The sequence below is a fragment of the Eptatretus burgeri genome, chromosome 10 (genome assembly GCF_056783735.1).
Source record: "Eptatretus burgeri isolate ZD-2024b chromosome 10, Ebu_testis_v1, whole genome shotgun sequence".
In the NCBI taxonomy this organism is placed as follows: domain Eukaryota; kingdom Metazoa; phylum Chordata; class Myxini; order Myxiniformes; family Myxinidae; genus Eptatretus; species Eptatretus burgeri.
In genome coordinates this window covers 86406663-86432119 of record NC_140970.1, presented here as the reverse complement: position 1 = coordinate 86432119, position 25457 = coordinate 86406663, and the positions used below count along the sequence as shown (strand labels likewise).

Genomic DNA, 25457 nt, shown 5'->3' with positions numbered 1-25457 from the left:
CAGGCTGCGGACAAAAGCTTTGTAAGTGGTGAGGAGCTCAGGTGGGCCGAGGAAGAACTTTGCACGACGGAGGATTCACAGTCGGCGACTGGCTTTGGAGGCGAGGTTTGCAATGTGGCTTTCCCAGGAAAGGTCATGGCAGATAGTGAGACCCAGAAGCTTGAAAGAAAGGACTTCTTCCAGAGGATTGTTGAGAAAGTGGATGGGGGGATTTTCTAAACGGTCCTTTCGAAGAGACATAGTGAGAGTGTGAGATTTGTCTGGATTGAAAGACATGTTCCATGTGTTGGACCAGTTTGTGATTTTATCCAGATCTGCAGTGAGCGAAGAAGCAGCTGCTTGCCGGTCTGAGGGATGACCAATGGTATGGCAGAGGGTGGAGTCATCAGCAAAGAGATATAGAGGATTTTCCAGAGAGTCGGAGAGATCATTGATGAAAACCAGAAAAAGAACAGGGCCCAGAACGCTACCTTGAGGAACTCCAGCTTGGACAGGAAGGGGGGATGAAAGAACTCCATTTAGGGCCACACGGTGACTGCGACAGGAGAGGAAATCTGTGAGCCATGAGTGGAGATGGCCTTGGATACCAGAGCATGAGAGTTTGGTGAGCAGGGCAGGGTGCCAGACTGTGTCAAAAGCACGTGATATGTCCAGGGATACGGCTCGGATTTCCTGTCTGGCATTGAGGGCTGCCATCCATTGTTGGGAGAGCAGAAGCAGCATATCCAGGGTAGAGTGACCTGGTCTGAAACCAAATTGATGATCAGAAATCAAGCCATTGGAGAAGAGGAAGGATTTGATGTCTGAAGCGATGATGGATTCCATCACCTTGCTGATGATTGGGAGAAGGCTGATTGGTCTGTAGTTGCAGGGATCTGTTTTTGCACCTTTTTGTGCAGGGCAGTGATGTTTGCTGATTTCCAAGCAGATGGCAGATGACCTTGAGCAAATGAGAGGGTGAATAGAACAGAGAGAGGGTGAGCAAGAGCAGAAGAGCAGGCTTTGAAGACACATGGGCTGATGCCATCTGGACCGGTTGCAGAATCTGACTCGAGGTTTGAAAGCAAGCTCTCCACCTTTTCAGGAGAAAAGGACACAGAGTCCAGGGACAGTTGGGTGCGACTGGGTAAGGTGGGTAGAGAAAGTGATGGATTTTGGACACAAGATTTAGCTGCAAACACCGAGTTTAGGCATTCAGCTTTTTCACGTGCGGTATCAGCAGTGCGGCCATTTGAGGTAAGGGAGGGGATGGAGGGGGAACATACACCAGAAACAGATTTGATTAGATGCCACCAGGATTTTGAGGAGGGAGAGAGGTTTGAGAGTTCAGACTTGAGATGAGAAAGATGTTGTTTTCTGGCTCTCCTGAGGGTAGATACACACTTGTTCCAAGCTTTCTGGAAGGAACTGAGATTTGCCCTCAGTTGGGTTTGCTTTCCATGAGGCAAAGGCAAGTTGTTTCAGGACAACTGCCTCACCACAAGCTTCTGTGAACAAAGGGCGGGAGGAAGGGTGGCACAACTGAAGACGAGAGGGGATAAATCTGTGCATGAGGGAGAGCAAGTTTCTTTGAAAGAATTCCCAGGATGAGTTGATGTTGGAGAAAGTAGCGATAGGAGACCAGTCTATAAGTTTGAGGGCTGCTTGGAGACCCTGCCAGTCGGCTTGAGTGAAATGCCAGACTTGACGGCGGTGAGGTGGTTCTCTGATAATAGCCAGAGAGATGTCCACTTTGACAAGGACGTGGTCAGAATAACCGATTGGAGCGGAGGAAGAGCAGCAGTTATTGTCAGGGAAATTTGTCAAAATCAGATCCAGAAGAGATGGAGTACCATTGGTTGAGATCCGGGTAGGGAAGTTGACCGATTGAGTCATTTCCAATGCGTCGCAGAAAGCTTTTGCTGAGGTGCCATGACAGGTGAGAGAGGTACCCACACCTAGCCAACTGGCATGATGACAATTGAAGTCGCCACATATGAGGAAGAGAGAGTTTGGATGAGAAGATAGAAGTTGGTCCATGTTTTCAGATAGTGAGGTGTAGATGGAGTCATCACTGTTCGGTGGACGGTACAGTACACATATAAACATGAGGTGGGAGTGGAGGGGAAGCCGTAGCCAGAGGTATTCCTGGGGGTGTGGGGGAGTGAGGTCAGTGCATGGAGAGTGAGGAATCGAGTCTTTGATGAAGAGAGCAACTCCTCCACCAGGGCGAGGCTCAGGTCTGTCAAACCGGAGGAGGGAGTAACCAGGGAGAGATACTTGGGAGTCAGACACGTCTTGGGGGAGGAAAGTTTTTGTTCGGCAGATTATGTCTGGTTTGTGAGTGGCAACCTGTATAGAAAGATCTGAAAGGTTTGAGCGAAGGCCCCGGATATTTGAGGTCCATAGTTTTAATGAAGAGGTAGGGGAGGAGGCTTTGGGTGCAGGGGGTGGTGTAGGAGGGGGAGTGTCGGACAAGGGACGAGGGGGGAGGTAAGGAGCGTTGTTGAAAGAGTGTGGGGGATTGCAGAATAGCTAGGGGAGGTGGCCGAATGAGGAGGAGAAAAGGCTCTGTGGTGCTGGGGGAGAGGGTGGATAAGAGAGGGGGCAGAATGCAGTTGAGGATTTGAGGAGGTGGAGTGAAGAGATGGAGGTGAGAGGGCAGTGGAAGGAGGCAGCTTTGTGGATGGGAGGGGGGCAACTTTGGGAAGGATGAGTGAGGGGGATGAATGGTGGGAGAAAGGTGAGGGGGGAGTTTTCGAGAGAGGTGAGAGGGAGGCTTGGAGAGAGAAGAGTGGGATGGTTGCGTTGAGAGTGAGGGGTGAGAGGAGTGAGTTGGTACTGAAGTTGGAAAAAAAGAATGGTTGATGGAAAGCGAACATTCATAGTAAACTGGGGTTTTAAAAAGTTTTAGGTCAGTTATGCGATTTAACACATTTCTTGAGGGATGCAATAAAGGCGAATTCAGAGAATGGAGAGAAGAAACGCTGTAACAGTTGGATTTTTTAGGCAAGGTATGAAGGAAAGGTCGAATTGAGAGCAGTCTGTTTAAATAGCAGAAGAGTAGTGCATTTTGATACAGTAAAGAGTACCACATGTGTGAAAGAGGAAGATGAAGCATTATAAGAGATCGTTTTTGTTATTATTATTAATGTTTGAGAGAGTTTTCAACAGATTAGGTCGTGGAAGTGCATACCTGCCAACCCTACCGATTTTCTATAGCTCCCAACGCCTACCGATTTTATTAGTCAGACATACCGCATTTGGAAATTATTATTGGAAAAAAAAATAGTTGTGTTTTTTCAGTTTTGCGTTCGTTTCTCACTGCCAATATCGTATTACACGCGGCTGCATCTACATTCTACAAAACTCGTGCCTGACCTTGATTTCTTATTTCGTCAGCGATTGGTTTCTGCTTCCAAACTAAGCATGACCAATAAAATGGGACGACAGGAAACAGCGGGCATTCATTTCCAGACAACGCGCCATTTTCCATTCATGATCAAAGACTGCAGTTAACAGAGAGTACTCATGGCTTCAGTGCACAACAACAATGCAAACAGCAGAAAAGAAAAAACCACACCCACGCTGGGTCAACAAGTTTAAGCCAAGTTGGACAACAGAGTACAAGTGTATCAAGGCTTCACATGAGGTAAACTGTAAATATGTTATGAAATCAGAGTGGCCAGTCATTTCATTCATAAAGATGTATCGGTGAGTTTATGTAAACTCTTGTGTACACGTATGGGCACATACATGTGGAGCTTGGACAGTGAGTAATTTATGGAAATGTGACTGATGATCATGATGTCTTAGAAAAATAAAGATTGGTGAGTATATCAACGATGTTAAGTTTTCTCTTTTTCACTCTAAAAATATGTTGATATATTTCAGCTCACTGTGGTCTCAAAATGCAGGAGATTGCACCATTTTTTTGAAAAATTTCCGGGGGGGGGCATGCCCCCGGACCCCCCCCCCCGAGCAACGCGTGTGACGCCAGCCTAGCGCTTTCCTTTCAAAAAAGGTTGGCAGGTATGGAAGTGTTGTAGAAAAAAAATCGAGGAAGAAGAAGAGGAGGAAAAAGAAGAGGAGATGAAGAAGAAGAATCGGAGAAAGGTAGCGTTTTTTTTTTTTGGGGGGGGGGGATTTAAGATAATAAATAGAGTGATTAGTTGGGAGGGATGGGAGATGTTAATAGAGTTGGAAAGATAGAAATTGAAGATAATGGGGAGAAAAAAACAAATAAACACGATCGTACACCGAGGGGAACAAAAGGTAGGCTTCAGGCCTCAAGGATAGGCCTCAAGCACCCAGTAAGACAATTTCGACGAAATCTCACAAAATAGCACGATTTTTGAAACAAAACCGAACTCGGAACACACAGTAACATGTAGGTGAGAAAATAAACAGTTAAAATGGGACAGATAACGACCGGAAACTTAACTTTGAGATCATCCGCAGGGAGCCCCGAAGGAGACCTGCCAACGCTCCAAACCCAGAACTGGAAGTTTTGATTTTAATCAAATATTAATGTTTTCTAAATTACAGAGCCAATTTCCACCATCACACGATGAGTGTGTGTGTGTATTGTTCATAAAGCACAACATATCCTCTCTGATAAGTCCCCTACCCCCACCTCTCTCTCTCTCTCTTTGTTCCATCCTCAGTCCACCCCCTTCTAATCCAGTGTAGCACCCTCCTCCCATCTATCTATCTCTCTCACTCTCTCTCTCTCTCTCTCTCTCTCTCTCTCTCTCTCTCTCTCTCTCTCTCTCTCCCTCTCTCTCTCTCTCTCTCTCTCTCTCTCTCTCTCTCTCTCTCTCTCTCTCTCTCTCTCTCTCTCTCTCTCTCTCTCTCTCTCTCTCTCTCTCTCTCTCTCTCTCTCTCTCTCTCTCTCTCTCTCTCTCTCTCTCTCTCTCTCTCTCTCTCTCTCTCTCTCTCTCTCTCTCTCTCTCTCTCTCTCTCTCTCTCTCTCTCTCTCTCTCTCTCTCTCTCTCTCTCTCTCTCTCTCTCTCTCTCTCTCTCTCTCTCTCTCTCTCTCTCTCTCTCTCTCTCTCTCTCTCTCTCTCTCTCTCTCTCTCTCTCTCTCTCTCTCTCTCTCTCTCTCTCTCTCTCTCTCTCTCTCTCTCTCTCTCTCTCTCTCTCTCTCTCTCTCCCTCTCACTCTCTCTCTCTCTCTCCCTCACTCTCTCTCTCTCTCTCTCTCCCCCTCTTCCCCCTCTGTCTCTGGACAGTGGTTATGCGCGGACGATGGTTATCTCCGTATGTATCTGGACAGTGGTTACGTCCGGATGGTGGCTGTCTCCATATAATAAGTGTCTGGATGGTGGTTATTTCTGGATGGATCCTCCCCTCACACTGCCTTACCTTGCTCTCCCCTCATACTTCCTTCCCTTGCTGCCTTTTAACCCCACCTCTTTTCACTCCTCCACCCCTCCTCATTCACACCTCATTCCTCGCTCCCCGACCCCTCCTCGCTCTTACTCCTCCACCCCTCCTTCCTCGCTCCCCAACCCCTCCTCGCTCCCCCTCCTTCCTCTCATTCTTCCTCGCTACCCTTAATGTTCCCTTAGTGAAGAAACGGGTTGTATTTGCTCAAAAACTAATAATTATAGCACGCGAGTAACCACATAAGTATGCAATGCTTCAGTGAATGAAATCACAATGGTTACAAATTGAGATTTTGGCTTAAAGCTAACAGTATAGGGGTAACATCATGCATGACTGTATGTGGAAGCTTTTTACAAGCAGTGAATAGGGGGGGGGGATAGGGGAAGGGGTGGAGGGACATTATAATGGACATGATGTGATTTAGTGATTTTATAAGTGCCTTAAAGTGTCTTTAGTCCATGTGTTTCATTTGGGACATTTTGGATTGTTGCAGACAGGATGCAAAATCTTTCTTCCATCGTGTTTTGTAAATATGCAACTTTTGAAATGATGTATGAATGCTAAGTGAGGCCATTTGTACATGTGCCGAGTGTGTGTCTACACTGACCCGGTTCTGCCTGCCGGCACTTTTAACCTGCCGTTACTAGTGCAAAATGTATTCTTCAAATAGTTTTTTTAAACATAATTTTCAGTATTTAGACGAAAGAATGGCAATTTCACAATGTTCAACCATAATGGTGTTCCTTACTGCAAATCGGACTCATGGAAATACAGGAATATGAGAAATACGTATGTGTGGATTTGAGGTGTTGGGTTCGTAGCATTTACTGTTCGTATTAGGACATTCTAGCGTCCCAATCCCCCCTCTCAACATGATTAATCGTAAATATTATCATTTTCAACTTACCCTGTTCATGCACAAAGCCCAGATATTTCCTTCCCATTGGTGTTCAGAAGAACCTAATCCAGATACACAGTCCATTCAGTGGTAGTGACCCATCGGGGAGTTGTGTCCACTGACCCACATGGTTGGGAGTTCGCAGTTTGAGCAGGTGCCCATTTGGCGAGCTGAGAAAGTTATCCAAATCTTTCGTTGTGCAGAGGCACAACCCATCCTCTAAGATACTTTCCAAGTAATGGCTTCCGTCAAAAGTTTGGTGAGCTTTTCCAAGTATTCATCCTTATCCCAGACACATAATACATTTTGTTTCACTCCAAACTCTTTAACTTCCTGGGGTTTCTGCACATGTACACTGAGCATTTTGGGGCAGATTACGTCATTTCGAAATTGCTGTATTGACAGGAGTCACTGTCTGTTTCTTCAGCTGCCCCATCTATTTGCTCAATTCAAAATGGGGTGGGAATAGCAGGGGGCAATGCCATCCTTGTGTCCCCATTGTGACATCTACACTCCCCTCTGTACTACTGCAACAGACAGGGGTCACTGAAGTTGGGGTGCGACCTGAGCAAGGGTGTAGAAGGGGGAGAGTCTTTAAGAGGGGGGACCCAGAAATATAAAAAGAACAGTGCTGAATGCTATACGAAGCACGCTCGTTCTTTTTGCGATCAGTCATTGCAGTGAACAGCTTGTCTTGGCGATTTGGTCTCACGTGACAGTGTTCCTTCTATACCTGGCTCTTGCGTCTCCAGCAAAGACAAAGCTGGACAAGAATCTACGTAGGCACCATGTGACTCAGGGATCGCGTGTGGATTGGCCACCGTTTTTATCCTGCTTGGAAGTAGTACACATTCCATGCGCAGCCTTTTACAACTGTGTGGTAAGCATTGCACCAGGGGCAACACCTCCTGTATCTGCCTCCACCAACCGGGCCTCTGAAGGGCCAAAGCATACACCAATTGCATGCCTTGATGTGCTTCATGTGTCTCTCACTGAGACTAAGATTCTCCTCTGCTACTGCTACCATAAAGAGGATGATGCAACAACTTCAGAAAAAGTCTTCGAGACTCTTGCGTTCCCCTGCTTCTGCACTTTTATGTGACAGCAGGAAAAAAAAAAACAAGAAAGGTTCTCCCAATTACCTCTATTCCTGTATCTCGAGATGACACAATCAACTCTTGCAATGCAAATAATAAAAAGCTTTGTTTCCACGCCTGTTGGACTCCAAAGTGGTGCAGTTTCCCACGGCACATGGCACACAACGAAGGGTAAAATTTCCTTATTGGAAAAACTATCACGGATCATCATGCACTTGTTCTTGGTGCTGTGAAAAAACAAAAACAAAAAAAACAACAACCCTACTTCTCACAACTGTCCTCTAAGCTTAGGTTTGTTTCTTCCAAAACTACAGTTTATTCTCACAAGACATATTTTACCTTTTCATTACCATTCTGTCATGATTTTCACATTCGTTTCCAGCCGAACATACTTGAAATATAAAATTTGTCAGGCTTTATAACTCAAGTGGTGAAAGTGTTTGCTGCTGAGGCAGAGTGTGGTGTTGCAAAAGCATTTCATGCCTAGTTATTCATTTTCATTGTGTTTCTGTTTTGAGTAATGTATCTTTGATTCCCTTGTGGGCTGTACTTGTTGAAAGTAAAAGGAAAACGAAAATATAGCTTTCTGGAATATTGCTTTTACTGTCAGGATTGAAGCATGAGTATTGGATCTAAAGGAATACCTGACAAGAAGCACCTGTAGTCACTGGATGAAAATTTATAAAAAATGTTTTCTGCGTGGATTGGTTGTGCAAGCGTGCATATTGCCAAATGGTCCAAGCCAGTTCTGCTAAAACGGCACGGTGAAAAATCTGGCAGCGATTCCTTACATCAACAGGCAATAATTCACAGAGAGAACCTCCTGAGAGTTCACGGATTCGCTCGAGATCGCCGCTTATCCAGCGTGCGGTCAAAGTTGCAGTACCATGCTGTGCACAAAAAGTCAAAGTGGCGTTCAAGGCCCGATGGTTCCAAGATGATCCTCATTGAGAAACAATAATCTTATAATATCCAATTTGCACAAAACATACACTTGAGAACATATCATACATGGGATTGTGTCATCCATCAATGCAAAGATGAACCAGATGAGAGTTAGCCTCATTCAAAATCAAATGAGACATATTTGTAGGAAGGTGTAGCCTCATTGACAGAATACAGGGGTGCCTTACAAGCAAGACAATCAAGATAGTACAACAAAATACTGTTACATGTACAGACCCCACATAAACTGTCGAACCACAACTGCAGCTGGTGCTGAGACCGAATATAGCAGAGATTCTTCCATGGATGACTGTAACAGGGATCACGCTCGAGTGTTATTTAGTGCCTCCCTGTATTCCAAACATGGTTTAAGCCAGGTTGGTTGATATCAATATTAGAGTTACGGTAACTGTAATTTTATCCTCCAGGAGGGCTCAATAGACCGAATTGGTTGTCATGGGAAAGATGGCAGGAACAAACTTGCACACACCCTTAAGGAATATATAATTTAATAAAGAGACTAGACACAAAAAATAGAATGCTTGATTAAGACAGACAATAAACTATAACGGCACTCGGTAGAGCGAATACCTCCTCCAGGCTGAACAGTTTACAATGAGTTTTGTCATAATCCCTCCACAACATTTTGAGATATTATGCATGCTACATATTGTTTTTGGTCCTATCTCTCAATGTTGAATAATCACTTAAAAATAAAATATATTACTATTTGGATCTGGATCTTTACCAAAAGCTAATCAATTCATCCTTGTCACACACTGTTGTCACACCTTGTCACACATTCGTCCGAGACAGACAGACAGGGGGGAAAAAAAATATAACCTCCGTCCACCTTTGGTGGCGGAGGCAATAATCACAATTCTTTACCATTGAAGCTAATCCAATCCATGCTCCACATATAGCTAGAGTCTTGGCCAATTGTTGGTGCCGCTCCTCAACAAATGGGCCACACAGTATAGCATGGTCAAAGGAACGCTGCTTTACTCGGCAACAATTATGAGCAGCCATGGAGGAGGGCCTGCTCCTCACTGGTGGGATGTCAGAGGGTCGGCACTTCCTTCTCTAGTGAGTGAAGGAAAGGGGTGGGGAGGGACGTGCCATGGTGTGGATGTGCGTGATGTCTAATGCGTCTCCTCACCTGGTTCAACACGAGAGACACATGACAGGACATCTTTAAGATCTCATCTAAAATGGGTAAGGCCCGTCTTTCACATGGGCCCTACGACAGACAATTATCCCCAGCATGTGTCCTTTATTCCACGTATATTGTCACTTAAAAAAAAAAAAAAATATATTGCAGGTTATAAGGTTAATGGATAAGCTGTTACATGCAGATGGACATGAGACAACACTGCACTCGACTTCATACAAACACAGCCAGTGACCAGCCGGTGCACTGTGAGAGCCAGCGGTACCATCTTGTGATGTTGCTTTTCTTTCCAAAGACAGCAGAAAAGAAGAAATCTCCCCTGCCACCCCCCTCCCATGGGATGCTAATCTATGGGGTTTCTCCATACTCTTATCTTCAAATGCTGAGTGTCAAGCAAGGAAGCAGCATCTTCTGTTTAAAGCCACTCCACCAGTGTTTTCATGAAACAAGAAAGTTATCGTTTCTTTGACTATTTGTGAGTATCAAATTCGTAAAACTTTCGAATGCCCCTCATATTTCCAGCTTTTCACCAATGTAAAAAAAAACAGTTATCTATATATTGTTGTGGGCTGGGGGTCGGTGGCGAGAACGACCGCGAAGTGGGGAAGTTTATGCCGTGTCCCACCAGACTCCCCGGAATTTATAGGCCGTCGCTCCAGATAACTCCAAAGCCGGCGGGTCGATTAATCGACCGTGAAACGCCAATATCTCGACCGCGTGGCGTTGGGTTAATTGTCTAGATCCCAATATACCTAAATAACCACGCAGTCTTGGCTACCGGGGATTCACGCCCTCGGCACGTCTTTCTCGAACCGGGTCACTTCTCCGACTGCGGTCGAGTTCCAACTAGCGACTATCAACTCCGGCTCGGTTGCAGCCGAGCGGAAACTGCCAAAGCCATGCCGGCTAGGATTAACGGATTATCGGGGATGAAACCCCGTCTGAACTCAGACCCGGACCATGCTGGACCAAATAAAGAAAGGACGGAAATGAGCTGGGAACATTTCTAATAATTTATTTACAATAAAAGACAAGGAGGCAAGACTTGAAGCGAATATGCAGAGAATATTTACAAGGATCAAAAACACTTATTCAGTTCTACTTAAAGACGGGCCCACACGCAGACACACGCATAAATGAAAAAAAACCCAGAGTTTTTATTGGACCCTCCAGCCGATGAGAGAGACGAGCTGGGGGTCAGAGTTCGGATGGGCACCTGTGGGTCATCGAAGGTCCCAGACGCACGTGTGGGACTCATGGCTTGTGGCGGCCCACGTGGCGAATAGTCGGGTTCACAAAACAGGCCAGAACTCCCCGCAAGAGCCACCGTGACCAAACTGCAGCTGACTCAGGCTCCGTGAACAGACTGTCTCGGACTCAGGCTCCGTGAACAGACTGTCTCGGACTCAGGCTCCGGGAACAGACTGTCTCGGACTCAGGCTCCGGGAACAGACTGTCTCGGACTCAGGCTCCGGGAACAGACTGTCTCGGACTCAGGCTCGGGAACAGACTGTCTCGGACTCAGGCTCCGGGAACAGACTGTCTCGGACTCAGGCTCCGGGAACAGACTGTCTCGGACTCAGGCTCCGGGAACAGACTGTCTCGGACTCAGGCTCCGTGAACAGACTGTCTCGGACTCAGGCTCCGTGAACAAACTGCCTCAAAACCCGACTAGCCACCGTCAAAACTCGTTCTAACCCACATAAACTCTCGTCCACACACCTCCCCTTGCACAGAGCCTCTCGGAGATATATCTCCTCCCACACGGGAAGGGGCCTTGGCGAGAATCATCTCGCTGTCCGTCCCTCATTGGCCCACGGCCACACCCCACCATGGGCCCTGTTCGGAGACCCCACATTCTCCAGGTGGCTCCGATCTCGAAGAGTAGCGGTATCCATGTTGCGTTTGTGCAAGAGTTAAAACGTTTGTGTAAGGAGCATTGGTGGGAGCGGCAAGGAACGGCTGCAAGACCCTGCCCTGGTGAGTCAGAGTGCTTGTAGACAGCGGGTGGGTAGTGGCTCGTGATGGGGGATGGATCATGCAGATGGGATGGTTTATTCTATGATGGCTCGTTGGATGAAATAACCTAACTAAAGACATCACGACGCACGTTTTCGAGCCTCCCACTAAACAAAAGGACGGGTCCTGACTACACACGTACTTACCGACATAACTAACTTTGGGACCTGAATGTTGAGTGCAAATGGTTTCCAGATCCGTAACAATATTCAAGTCACGGCAGTTTTTTTTTGTCCTGGCAGTGTGAGGCTGCGCTTCATTGCTTATACACCGCCCAAATAAATGTTATTTTTCCCATGGCCGACAAGGACTTTTACCGTCTAAGTTCCGCAGATTCAACCGTAACTAATTAGCCTACGTTTCATAATAACATCATTTTCATAATAATAATGCAACGTTCATAATTAATTATACTGCAATGACGTCATATTAATGTACTAATGTTCATTATTAAATCAGTGTCGGCCTATTATTTCAGAAACCACTTCTGGTGACTAATTAGTTTATGTTTCTTCATTGGTGCGTCACAATGACTGTTGTGACGCTGTTTTCCCTTTGTTGTGACTGCAGCCGACAGATAAGTAGCACACTTAAAATCCATTATTACCTGCACCACCGAAGGTGAAGGAGATTATGTTTTCACCGCTTTCTGTCTGTTTGTCTGTTTTTCTGTTTGTTATTTGCCGGAATCCTTCGTATTTCGGTAATTATGTTGGTCGGTTGTGTGTGTCATTCTGTGTGTCTGTGTATTTGTTTATGTGTTTGTTTACCCTGCAGCAGCCACACCGTTTCAGTGGTCATGATCAAACTGGCAAGAGACGTCGGCCATGGTCCAACTTCGACACTTGTCGTTGTTGGTGAATCTAGGTCAAAGGTCAAGGTCAAGGTCAAGGTCACCGAAAAACCGGAATTCTTATTTTGCAATAACGTCCGCTAAAATGGTCGTATAGACTTCAAACTAAATCCAAAATGTGCAACTTCCAAGTCTGCATCCAACCATAACTCTCATCGGGGTGTCACACCAACACCCTTCTTCGCGGTCGGGGGTCGAATGTCAGGAGGGGTGGGGGGGGCGGTCGGGTCAAAACTTTCAAATTGCGATAAAAACATCATTTCGATCCCGATTGACTTCCAAGTTATGATCATGACCAAACTAAGTGCTATAACTCATTAAACAGTAGCACTATCGATTTATAAGAACCAAATTGATTTCCAGGTTTTTGTTTTTTCAGAGATCATGGAGAAATGACAAAGTTATTCCGGAAATTCCTTGCTCAATGAGCAATTTCATTTGTTTATCTGTTTGTTTGTGTACAGCATATCTCAAAAAAGTTGTGGAAGGATCCGGATGAAATTTGTTGGGCAGGTTGGGTGTGTGACAAGGACGAACTGATTAGATTTTGGTGAAGATCTGGATCCGACTATTGGAATTTTTAAGTGATTCTTCACCATTGAGAGATCGGGCTAAAAACGATATATAGCACGATATCTCAAAAAGTTGTGGACAGATTCAGACGAAATTCGGTGGACACGTTTGGTGTGTGACAAGGAAGAATTGATTCAATTTTGGTGAAGATCCGGATCCCGATCTGGATATGAGAATCACTTAATTTTTAAAGTGATTCTTCACCATTGAGAGATCGGACTAAACTCGTGTGTATACATATATATATATATATATATATATATATATATATATATATATATATATATATATATATATATGTATATATAGCATGATATCTCTAAAAGTTGTGGACAGATTCGGATGAAACTTGGTGGACAGGTTGGGTGTGTGACCACGACAAATTGATTAGATTTTGGTGAAGCTCCGGATCCGGATCCGACTATTGGAATTTTTAAGTGATTCTTCACCATGGAGAGATCGGGCTAAAAACGATATATAGCACGATATCTCAAAAAAGTTGTGGACAGATTCAGACGAAATTAGGTGGACACGTTGGGAGTGTGACAAGGAAGAATTGATTCAATTTTGGCGAAGATCTGGATCCCGATCTGGATATGAGAATCACTTAATTTTTAAAGTGATTCTTCACCATTGAGAGATGGGGCTAAAAACGATATATAGCACGATATCTCAAAGAGTTGTGGACAGATTCAGACGAAAATTGGAGGACAGGTTGGGTGTGTGACCACGACAAATTGATTAGATTTTGGTGAAGGTCCTAATCCGGATCTTGATAAGAGAATAATTTAATTTATAACGTGATTCTTCATCATTGAGAGATAAGGCCAAAAATGATATGTGGAATGATATTTCCAAAATGTATTGGGCCCAATATGTTCTCGTGGATCAGGAATTGCCGAGCGCCCTTCTAGTTTCTTATTGAGTTCTTTTATTCATTTGTTAAACTCATTCATTATACAAGCCCTAAAAAAGAAAAAAAAATAACAAAGACTTTTGTTGATCGTGATGTTGCTGAAGAGCTCCATCGTGATTTAGCACGATATCATTGATCAGCAATGGCGCCGTACCAATTTGAGCAAAGTGAATCAGCAAACTATGTGCACTACCAATGCATCTCAACACCAGCTTCCTGAAAATCAGCAACAATATGTTGCACTTGAAGCAATCAGGAATCCTTTGCAGTGACAATGCCAACATCAACTGCATGCTCTGTTCAATATTCTTGTGTGGCACGGCGATACAATCTTGATGAAATTGCTATTTCTGATCTTGCTGTATATATATATATACCTGCGGTCTTATGGATCTATCGTGCGGTCACTGCAACACCTTGATGTGGAAAGACGAGCTTGTTGTCACTCCCATCAGGGAACGACAATTTGGTATGTGTTGTCTGCCTGGTAAGATCTGCATCCCAATTATTCCCGATCCACCATTTCAACTTTGTCATCTTCTTACTGGTGATGACTCGATGGTGAAGTGCTGTACTTCAGATGACAAATCAGGAAATTCAACCCAGGGTTGTCGATAGGCAACATGAAAACAATGGATGTGACCATCATTGGAAGGAGCACCAACCTTCACATCCACTGCATGGTTTTTCAGTTGATGGGTTCTCTGAGGAATGCTGATGGTGAATTATTTATTTGAGGAGTTTATCGTCAAATTATTAGGGTCGTCTGACGAGGGAGGCGACAAAACATCATCAATGCCTGCAGGAAAAACTCTCCGTTGTGGCGGCATCGCACAACGCCAACTTTAAGAACAAATATGTGCTCAATCGACTTGATGGTGTGAATGAAGGAAGTCGAAAACGACTCAAGCATTATGCTGATTGGTTGTCGTAATTAGGTGAGGGGTGCCTGCCTTCTGTGGAGGGTAACCTTTACGTAAGGAGGGTAACATGGTTGATCTTCTCAACAGTAAGATCGCTGACTGCCTGCCGGGTGACACTTTCATCATAAAAAGTGTCAATTCTTTCATCTATCTGCCCTTTATCCACCTGAGTTTCTGAACACAATAAATCTTTCAGGTTTGCCACTGCACGAGATGTCACTGGAGGTTAACACTCCCACATCATGATGCTGCGAAATCTCAATCCTCACAATGGCCACAGTAACGGAACACGTTACATTTTAACCAAGGTCACTGATCGTCTTCTTGAGGCGCCGATGCTCGGTGGCGAGCCTGCTGGGTCTATTTTCTTTATTCCTAGAATTCTTTCTCCATCTCACATGGATCTTCCTTTACAACTCTGCCGACGACAGTTTCCAGTCAGGCCACCCTTTGCGATGACTACCAATAAAAGCCAGGGTCAGAGCCTGCAGTAGTGTGGAGTCCTACTCCCCACCAGTGTCTTTATACATGGACAGCTGTACGTTGCAATGAGTAGAATAGGAGACCCACTAGATCTGCACATCTTGCCAACCAGAATGAATTCTGGATAAGGAGAGGGACTGAACATGCCGCAGGCTGAATAACCCCGCAACACTGTTTACATTGAAATCGTATAAACGCAGGAGCAGATTATTCAGAGTGAAATTTGGAGGATTAATAGCTCACAAGAAAATGTTCCTTTTAAAAAACTTAGAATGGACTAATTCAACTCAGTAAACAAAACTTTTTTTTATCGTTCATTGCAACAAACGTAGACTATAGGTAAAAATTGAATTACCAAGGTCTCCCGTCCCTCCTGCCGTCCCCCTCGATCCTCCACTTAAATAAAACTTTTATATATTTTTTATTTTTACTGATTCTCACTTTCATTCATCATCATTGACACTTTCACTCTACAATTTATCATTTAATTTCACGTCGCCTGATCTCTGGGAACGTAAAACAAATTCAAAAACATTATCTTTTGGCAATAAGTGTGCAGATGACTAAAATTAAAGCCGGTTTGTTCGCAGTCGACGTAAACTTCTGGGAGCATGCGAGGAAATGCTTCGTTGTCGATACATCGCCCAAATAGATGGAAGGTTTTCCGTGGAACTCTGCTCTGTGGGTCCATGTAGGTAATGGTGAAACAAGACTAGCATTTGATAAAGCAGAGTCTCACCATGGCATATCGATGACAGTAGATCTCAGAATGAATGACCAATATGAAAGAAAACAAGCCGGTAGGTGACATGGGTGGTCGCAATATAATTGCATACTAGTCATACAGTTTTTGACAGATCAAGCTGAAATTTTTTGACAGAGGTTGATTATAGTGCGCATAAAAGCGCGGAAGCCGATTTTTGATTTTCGAAAAAAAAAATATATAAAAATATTTTTTAGATTTTTTCAAAAATTTCAAAGTCCCGTTGCTAGGCAACGGTGGCGTCTATAGCAACGGTGCTCAAAAGCATAGAACTAGATCCTGGTATGAATCTACCAGTCAAGTTTCATCAAAAGCGGTTGACTCCTCTGGCCTCCAGAGCTGTCCATTACATTCAAACAAATAGACAAGCCGGTAGACGACATGGGTGGTCGCTATATAATTGCATACTAGTCATACAGTTTTTGACGGATCGGGCTGAAATTTTTTGACAAAGAGGTTGATTATAGTGCGCATAAAAGCGCGGAAGCCGATTTTTGATTTTCGAAAAAATAATTTTTTTAGGATTTTTCAAAATTTCAAAGTCCCGTTGCTAGGCAACGGTGGTGTCCATAGCAACGGTGCTCAAAAGCATACAACTAGATCCTGGTATGAACCTACCTGCCAAGTTTCATCAAAATCGGTTGACTCCTCTGGCCTCCAGAGCTGTCCATTACATACAAACAGACATATGCAAACATACAGACAGACAGATGGAAAAAGTGAAAATAAGGGTACTCTAGCGACCACCCAACAGACAGACGGAAAACCTGAGAATAACGATAGTCTGGCGACCACCCAATAGATCTGCGAGCATGGTCTCACACACTCACTGACAATCCAACCAATTACAACAGCCTCTACCCTCTCTTTTGGGTTGGGGATGGGCAAGGCTAATGATCAGTTATTCAGATCAAATACAAAATAAAACCATTGGTTCTGTCTATAGTCGATACCATTGTACTAAATACAGTGTTTGTTCTCCATAATTGATAACCAGGGAACACCTTGCTGGCTTCCTCGAAAGGCAGCATGACACAATTCCAAAGCTTTTCACAATAATGAACAAAGATAATTTAAAAAAAAGCTTGCCTCAATCAGTCTTCATAATATTCTGCACTAAAGGGTGAAACACGGAACTTACTTACCAACATAAGTGGAAAAAGGAGATTGACAGGCTTTCCGCGCAAGCCATATCGCTGTCACATATTCTCGTCATCCTGTCCCCACTTGTTCCTGCCACGCAGCATGATGTGAAACGCATTCTAGGTAAAAATAAATAAATCGCCGCCATGTCTCGGGGTTCATCCTGCTTTATCAAATTGCTCAACGTGACTGCAAAAGTAGTGCGTTACTTGCAAGCTTTGCTTCTCCAACCAATGTCTCAGCAATATAATAAATGACTGAACGACTTTCAGATATCCCTGTGGTGAGGCATTGTTCATCATCCTTTTTCATGGCAGACCAATGTTTATTTGGAAGAGGGTGAAAAAGTAGTTTCTGTGGTCGTCTTGGCATGACAATGTTTGCACGACATAAACGTGCAGTGCCAGCATGATCTAAAATGGTTAACAGTCGTCATAAACATGAAACATGTGCGACAAATACCTGTTGTATGGGCATTCGCCCTTGAAATACAAACTGCAGGCCACTGTAACAAGTGGGTTTGTCGACGCAAGCAGCTGGCAATGTCATAAAGATAAAGTCAGGGAATTAAATGTCCGACGAATGATTACTAATGCTCGGAGTAACATGGACAATCTGCCTGCTGTGCCACCAGCATTTTGGCACACGGTGGCTCAGAGACCAGCCAGGCGTGTTTAATGGCAGAGATGTGATGTTAGACATGGTGCTCAAGATTGGACTGATAGTACCCATTGCTTCCCTTTTGTGTCACCTTAAAATGCAGATGAGGTTAATCTCTCTCTCCCTCTCTCTCTCTCTCTCTCTCTCTCTCTCTCTCTCTCTCTCTCTCTCTCTCTCTCTCTCTCTCTCTCTCTCTCTCTCTCTCTCTCTCTCTCTCTCTCTCTCTCTCTCTCTCCCTCCCACACACACACACACACACACACACCATGATTTACCGTTCTTCGCACTCAACGATGAAAAAACCTGCCAGAACAACTGAAATGAATGAAACAGTACTCGACGATACTTGAATGGAATTAGGCGGAGATAAGTATGTCAAGTGCACATTCATACAAGATAGGCCAATAAAAATAGATAATATAAAGAACGAGCTAAATATGACAATGCAGAAGCATGGGCCACCAAATATCTCACAAACAAATGCAAAAAACAATTGTCAAAGAATACTTGCGTAGAACGAGGATGATCCTGAAAACATACCTTTCTCCAAGGAACAAAATAAAGCCATAAACCAACTCGCAAGACCAGTGTTCCAATAAAACTGCAGAATAATAAACTGGCCACAAGCATAAATCAATAAACTAGATATCAAAACAAGGAAACTCCTCTCCATCCACAAAATGTTTAACAAAAATCAATGCATCCTGAAAATGTACCTGCCAAGACAAGAAGGATGTAACGGCCTGATGGAACTCAACCAAGTGCACAGACTGACAACCGAAGGATTGGCTGAGTACGTGAAAGGTTCAACAGACTACCAAACCCAATTTGTATGCAAACTAGCCAGAAAAGGTATCACTAACTCACATAGCAAACATTTTACACAAACAGTTGTGACCAGAAGATGCCACACATGAAACCGAAACAGCAACGAATACAGCTCCGACTGGAAGGGCACTCGGCAGAGCGCATACCTCTGCCACACAATGCCAAACCCAGTAGAACATATTGGGCCCAATAAGTTTTTAAATGTTATGCTACATATCATTTTTGGCCCTATCTCTCAATGGTGAAGAATCACGTTGAAAATTAAAAAAAATTCTCGTATCCGTGTTTGGATCTTCACCAAAATTGAATCAATTCTTCGTCTTCAAGCACCCAATGTGTCCACCAATCTTCGTCTGAATCCGTGCACAACTTTTTGAGATACGCTATATTTCGTTTTGGCCTTATTTTTCAACGGTGAATAATCACTTAAAAAATTATAGTAGCCAGATCCGGATCTGTATCTTTACCAAAATCGAACCAGTTGGTCCTTGTCATATACCCAACGTATTTACCAAATTTCATCCGAATTCATCTGCAACTTTTTGAGATATCTTGCACACAAACAGAGAGACAGGGGTGAAAACATAACCTCCTTCCACCTTTGGTGGTGGCAGTTATAATTGCAAAAAGTGGAATATAAAAAAGCATATATAGAAAAGAAAAATATAAAACAAAATAACAACAGATACACACTGACAAATGGGAGAATGATAAACGAGCATGATGATATTCAAAAAAAAAGTTGGATGGATTGGACATATACAAAAAAGCTCATTGGAATAATTAAGAAGAAGTTTGCTCAACTGGGATGGAGAACAAATCATAATAAATGCCCAAGACCAAGAACACGACACCAATGGCTTTTAAGAAAAAATGGCAGGGCCGAGTCAATCGGACAGGTATATGTTCTGCAAGGTCAAAACAGAAAGTACGAGTCACCTCCTATGGGGATGTAAAAAAAACTCATGTCAGAACAGCTGTACACACAAAAGCACAACAAAGTATGCAGAGTAACCCACTGTCACATCTGAAAAAAATTCAATAAACCAGTTTCAGTAAATTCATGGAAACATGAACAAAAAGCGATCATAATTGAAAACAAGGACGTAATACTCACATAAGACTTGATGACCCCATCAAGCGTGAACATAGAAAACAAAGCATTGCAACTGGATTTTGTATTTTGATGTAAAAAAAAAAAAACTCGAAGGGCACTCTTTGATGTCACGACATTGTCAGATATGCCTCGGCCCACATAATTACATCAATATAATACTTGTACCAAGTTTGATTTAAATCGCTGAACCCAGATTCAAAATATTAAATAGTTTTGGTTGCCAGACCATGTGCCTGATCAGGTTGAAATTTAAAACATGTATTCAATATGACTACAAGATTATAACTGTGATGTTTCATGTTGATTGATGAAACGGTTAAAGAGAATGCATTTTTAAAAGATTTTCATTCAATCAAATATGGCTACCAGACCATGTGACCTTTTAATTATTTGTGAACATACTGGTACCCCCAAGGCTTGGGGAATATGTGGGTGAAGTTCACCCTCGACCTGTTAAGCCGCTGTGAAGAAGAGGATTTTTAAAGGTTTATTCTTCAAAAAAAAATCATAGCTGCCAAACCATGTGACCAAAAACGTAGAAAATAGGTGGTGAACTTTTTGTTTATCATGGAAAGGTGATCATACCGATAAAGTTTTGCTGTGATCTGTTCAGCCGTTTCAGAGAAGATTTTTGAAGGATTTTGTGTAAACAAGCTCAAATGAGCTAAGATCCTCGTCCTCTTAATGATGACGTCATAAAAACGAATATGACGTCATTGTGATGTATCAGGTTTGCGATAAATTATCTGTGCTGATGCCCGGCTTGATTCCCGCAAACAAAATTCAAACAGCTTGCCTAGTTTCGGAGATAATGGTATCGGCGATTTCCATTAGCGGCGATATTATGACGTCAACTTTTTTTCTAGGAAGAATTTCCAAAATCGGAGATGGTTACTGCCTGCGCGTGGGTTTTCTGCATATACATGACAAGTTTCACGAAGATCCGATGAAAACTCCGGGTTGTGAAACAAAAAATGTCAAAAAATAAGAATGACGTCATAAAAATTGATATGACGTCATAGTGATGTATCATATGTGCAGTAATTCATCTCCGCGAATGCCCTGTTTGATTCCTGCCAACATTATTCAAAAAGCTTGCCTAGTTTCGGAGATAATTTTTTTGGCGATTTCCATTAGCGGAGATATTTTGACGTCATAACTTTTTTTTCTCGGAGGAATTTTCAAAATCGGAGATGGTTACTGTCTGCGCAGGGAATTTTTTACATAGATATGCCAAGTTTCAGGACGTTTCGATGAAAACTGTAGGCTGTGAAACAAAAAAGTCCACAAGAAGAAGATGAAGAACAACAACGTGAGTAAGACTTAGAGATCCTCCACGAGGATCTAAAAAAAATATATATATATAATGGCTGCTGAATCACGTGACCGATGATGTCATCAATTCCCCCCCCCCCCCCATATTATTTAGCTCCAGATGACACTCAAAATTTTTCATTCTGATTAGGTAAAGTGTTCCACGTATGCAATTATGATGTCATAATGAAGCCACCTATGACATCATCAAAAATCACACTTGTTTCCCACAGGGAGGTACTTGCCATGTACCAAGTTTCAATTATTTACGTGGAGCAGTTTTGGAGATAAAGCGGTCGAAAGGTTTTCCTTTTTCCCAACATGGCTGCCACACAACGTGACCTATGACATCATAATTATCATTAAAACATCGTACATGAGTAGTCGCACGCACGCACCTATGATGAAAATTTTGTATCAATCAGATAAGCGGTTGCAGAGAAAACATAGAAAATTAGCATGGATGGGCGTCCCGACGGACGGACAACCCAAAAACAGAATGCTTCCGGCAACGTAATCAGCAGAGGCATAAAAAGATGGCATTGCTAATTGAGGTGTCAGTTTGGCCTAAACAATGCACAAATCAAACATCAGGATCTAAAAATGAAGTCAAAAGATTTTGGAATCTGAAGAGTGCCGAAATTGTACCAGTGATCATTGGAGCTGTGAGAATGATAAAGCAGAACCTCTCGGAGATATTGAAAAGAATCCCTGGGAATATTACTACAAAAGAACTACAGTCGTAATCTGTTCAGGGCCCTGAAAAGAGCCCTCAGAACAAAACATTGATAACAAGAAAACTTCACAACTTCATCCATCAATCGAGATCCCTCACCAAAATGGAAGTGAGTACTTTGAGACCTGGGAGTACTCCGTTCCACCTTCTGAAACCCGTACACACACGCACAAGCACATGCACACACACGGAGGTGGCTACAGAGATCTTTGAGACCTGGGAAGGCTCTGCACACACAACTAATAATCACTGCTAATGTCCTCGAAGCAGGTTTTGCCTCATCCTTGTGCCACGACTGAAAGGGTTACAGTCAAAATAATAACATATAAAGGAAGAGTTGGGGCAAAGGTGCGAGCAGCTCAATTTATTGATTTATATTCCATATGAGAACAATCATGGAATCAATAAAGATCTGTCCTTGGCTTCTCGATTGCCCATCAACACAGTAAAATCTCCTTCATGAAAATGAAATTTGACTGAGTTTTGTGCTGCGGTACTAATTCAATATTGTACAGCAATCTATGATCATGCCACCATTTGTGTTCTTACCACAACTCAAACAGTGGTCCATCAATGGACTTGTAAAGGTTTGTGGTGCCCAAATAAGATTTGGCAAGATGAGCTCAGTTGGTGCAGCTCCAGCCTGAAGCCATTTGAAAAGGTATTTGGACCCGTCATGAAAAGACCAGCCGGAGTGATCTTTCCTTGCCAAACCCACATCCACGAGAGCACAAAGACGAGAGAAATTTTTTTTTTTAATAATAATAATCGCCGAGCACTTGAAATTTCCCCGTAGCCATCACGAAAATTTGTACTTGACAGCATGGGTGAGGGCAACAATAAATGGCTTATGTGTCTCTGAATCGAGGGCACTGGTGGCTGAAGGACCTGAAGACAGCACTAGCACATGGGAAAAATCTGGAAGGCTGTCATCTCTGAACAACACGCTGCCATTTGCATAATGTAGTCCGTTACTGCAAGCTAACAATTACGATCAACTTTCCCACACGACAGATGCATTTTTCGCCACATCACTGACTTCTTGTGCTCGAAATACAATGTTTACAACAAGCTTGTCTCTTTTTCATGAGCACATGTACATCCAACTTCACAGAACTTTCCGGTTCCTGGTATTCTACAAAAGCTAAACTTCATCATGAACTCTGAACCTCTTTCCTAGACTCATTCCTAATGCTATAATGCTGTCTCTTACCCATTTACTTTTAATCTCTATCTTAAAAAAAAAAACCCTCATTCTTTATCTCATCATGGTTGTAAAAACTTTGATGCGTTGTAAATGAAAACGCGACTTCAAAAAAAAACAACAACAACAACATTACAGTCAGTTTTCCAACTACCTTCTGATGACCAGGTGGGACTTCTCATCTGCCAATCCAATAGAAGTATATGTGAGGAATCCAGCACTTAACAAATGTAAGACATTAACACTCAACAATTTCAAAGACTCTTTTCATCACTGCGAACCCGGTATTGTTACGTGAGCACGCCCAATGTTCTTTCAGCCACTGGTTCATCATCACTGCTCCAACCCAGTGCCGCCTTAATCCCGAAGCCAATCATGACAGTCACAAGTCCTATAGTCAGGGCCTTGCTTACGGCCCATCCATCTCGCTTGAAGTTGGATGGCCCGATAAATGCGAGGATTGCTGGGCCGAGGATGAGCGCCCCAGCTAGTGAAGCGACGGCGGCTATCGAGAGAGCGCGTCCAAAGCAAGCGAAGGGTGCGATGGTGCAGAAAAGAAGTGGTAGAGCTGAAGCTACTGTTGTTAGACCACTGGAGAAGATAGGGAGACAGATCTGGTTGGCAGCGCATTGGGCTCGGGTAGCTCGTGGGGTCTGCACAGAGTGGATGGAGGATAAAACCCAAGCAGACTTGGCATGCAGTATGATGGAAAGCCTGTTCCACCTGGTTAAGCAGTTATTTCAAGAATCCTTCATAAACCTGGACCTTACATAAACAGTAAAAATGAATATCTGCTCACATCCCATTAATATCAGTAGCCCAGGAAATTACGACTGCATTGTGAAACACGAGTTTGATAATGCCATCACAAGTTACTGCAGGAGGAGTGGATCGCAGAAATGGAAAGTATCGTCAAGAGGAGATGATTGAGCTACAGAGGAGAAGAGAAAATATATTGTTAAAGGATAACAACAGTAAAAGGAGGTCGAATAAGTATTCAGAAGTTCGACAAATGGACCGATTCAGATATGTTCCTCAAATTTAAGACAGCTGAGCCCCTCCTCCAGAGGATGGGAAACTCAAGGTCGAACAAAAGAGATTCCCCTCCCTTACCTCAAATGGCCGCACTGCTGATTCCACACGTGATAAAGCTGAATGTCTAAACTCGGTGTTTGCAGCTAAATCTTGTGTCCCAAACCCATCACTATCTCTACCCACTTTACCCAGTCGCACCCAACTGTCCCTGGACTCTGTATCCTTTTCTCCTGACAAGGTGGAGAGCTTGCTTTCAAACCTCGAGTCAGATTCTGCAACCGGTCCAGACGGCATCAGCCCACGTGTCCTCAAAGCCTGCTCTTCTGCTCTTGCTCACCCTCTCTCTGTTCTATTCACCCTCTCATTTGCCCAAGGTCATCTGCCATCTGCTTGGAAATCTGCTAACATCACTGCCCTGCATAAAAAGGTGCAAAAACAGATCCCTGTAACTACAGACCAATCAGCCTTCTCCCAATCATCAGCAAGGTTATGGAATCCATCATTGCTTCAGACATGAAATCCTTCCTCTTCTCCAATGGCTTGATTTCCAATCATCAATTTGGTTTCAGACCAGGTCACTCTACCCTGGATATGCTGCTACTGCTCTCCCATCAATGGATGGAGGTCCTCAATGCCAGACAGGAAATCCGAGCCGTATCCCTGGACATATCACGTGCTTTTGACACAGTCTGGCACCCTGCCCTACTCACCAAACTCTCGTCCCATGGTATTCAAGGCCATCTCCACTCATGGCTGGCAGACTTCCTCTCCTGTCGCAGTCAACGTGTGGCCCTAAATGGAGTTCTTTCATCCCCTCTTCCTGTGCAGGCTGGAGTTCCTCAAGGTAGCGTTCTGGGCCCTGTTCTTTTTCTGGTTTTCATCAATGATCTCTCGGACTCTCTGGAAAATCCTCTATTTCTCTTTGCCGATGACTCCACCCTCTGCCGTACCATCTGTCATCCCTCAGACCGGCAAGCAGCAGCTTCTTCGCTCACTGCAGATCTGGATAAAATCACAAACTGGTCCAACACGTGGAACATGTCTTTCAATCCACACAAATCTCACACTCTCACTATGTCTCTTCGAAAGGACCGTTTACAAAACCCCCCCATCCACTTTCTCAACAATCCTCTGGAAGAAGTCTTTTCTTTCAAGCTTCTGGGTCTCACTATCTGCCATGACCTTTCCTGGGAAAGTCACATTTCCAACCTTGCCTCAAAAGCCAGTCGCCGACTGGGAATCCTCCGTCGTGCTAAGTCCTTCCTCGGCCCTCTTGAGCTCCTGACTACTTACAAAGCTTTTGTCCGTAGCCTGATGGAGTACTGCTCTCCCCTCTGGGCTGGTGCTCCTGCCTCCCACCTTTCTCGACTTCACGCTGTCGAAACCAGGGCTTTTAAGATCATTGGCATC

General features: G+C 43.7%; 1 protein-coding gene across 7 annotated transcripts in view; it reads right to left on the bottom strand.

Moving 5' to 3' along the window:
* Positions 1 to 22157: 22157 nt before the first annotated feature.
* The window catches only part of DISP3 (dispatched RND transporter family member 3), a 529314-nt gene continuing 526014 nt past the window's right edge, over positions 22158 to 25457 (bottom strand). For all 7 annotated transcript variants that reach the window (XM_085899158.1, XM_085899165.1, XM_085899159.1 and 4 more), the window contains one exon: positions 22158 to 23665. In XM_085899158.1, the coding sequence (XP_085755284.1) occupies positions 23303 to 23665 (363 nt within the window). In that variant the 3' untranslated portion in view covers positions 22158 to 23302. The remainder of the gene's footprint in view (positions 23666 to 25457) is intronic.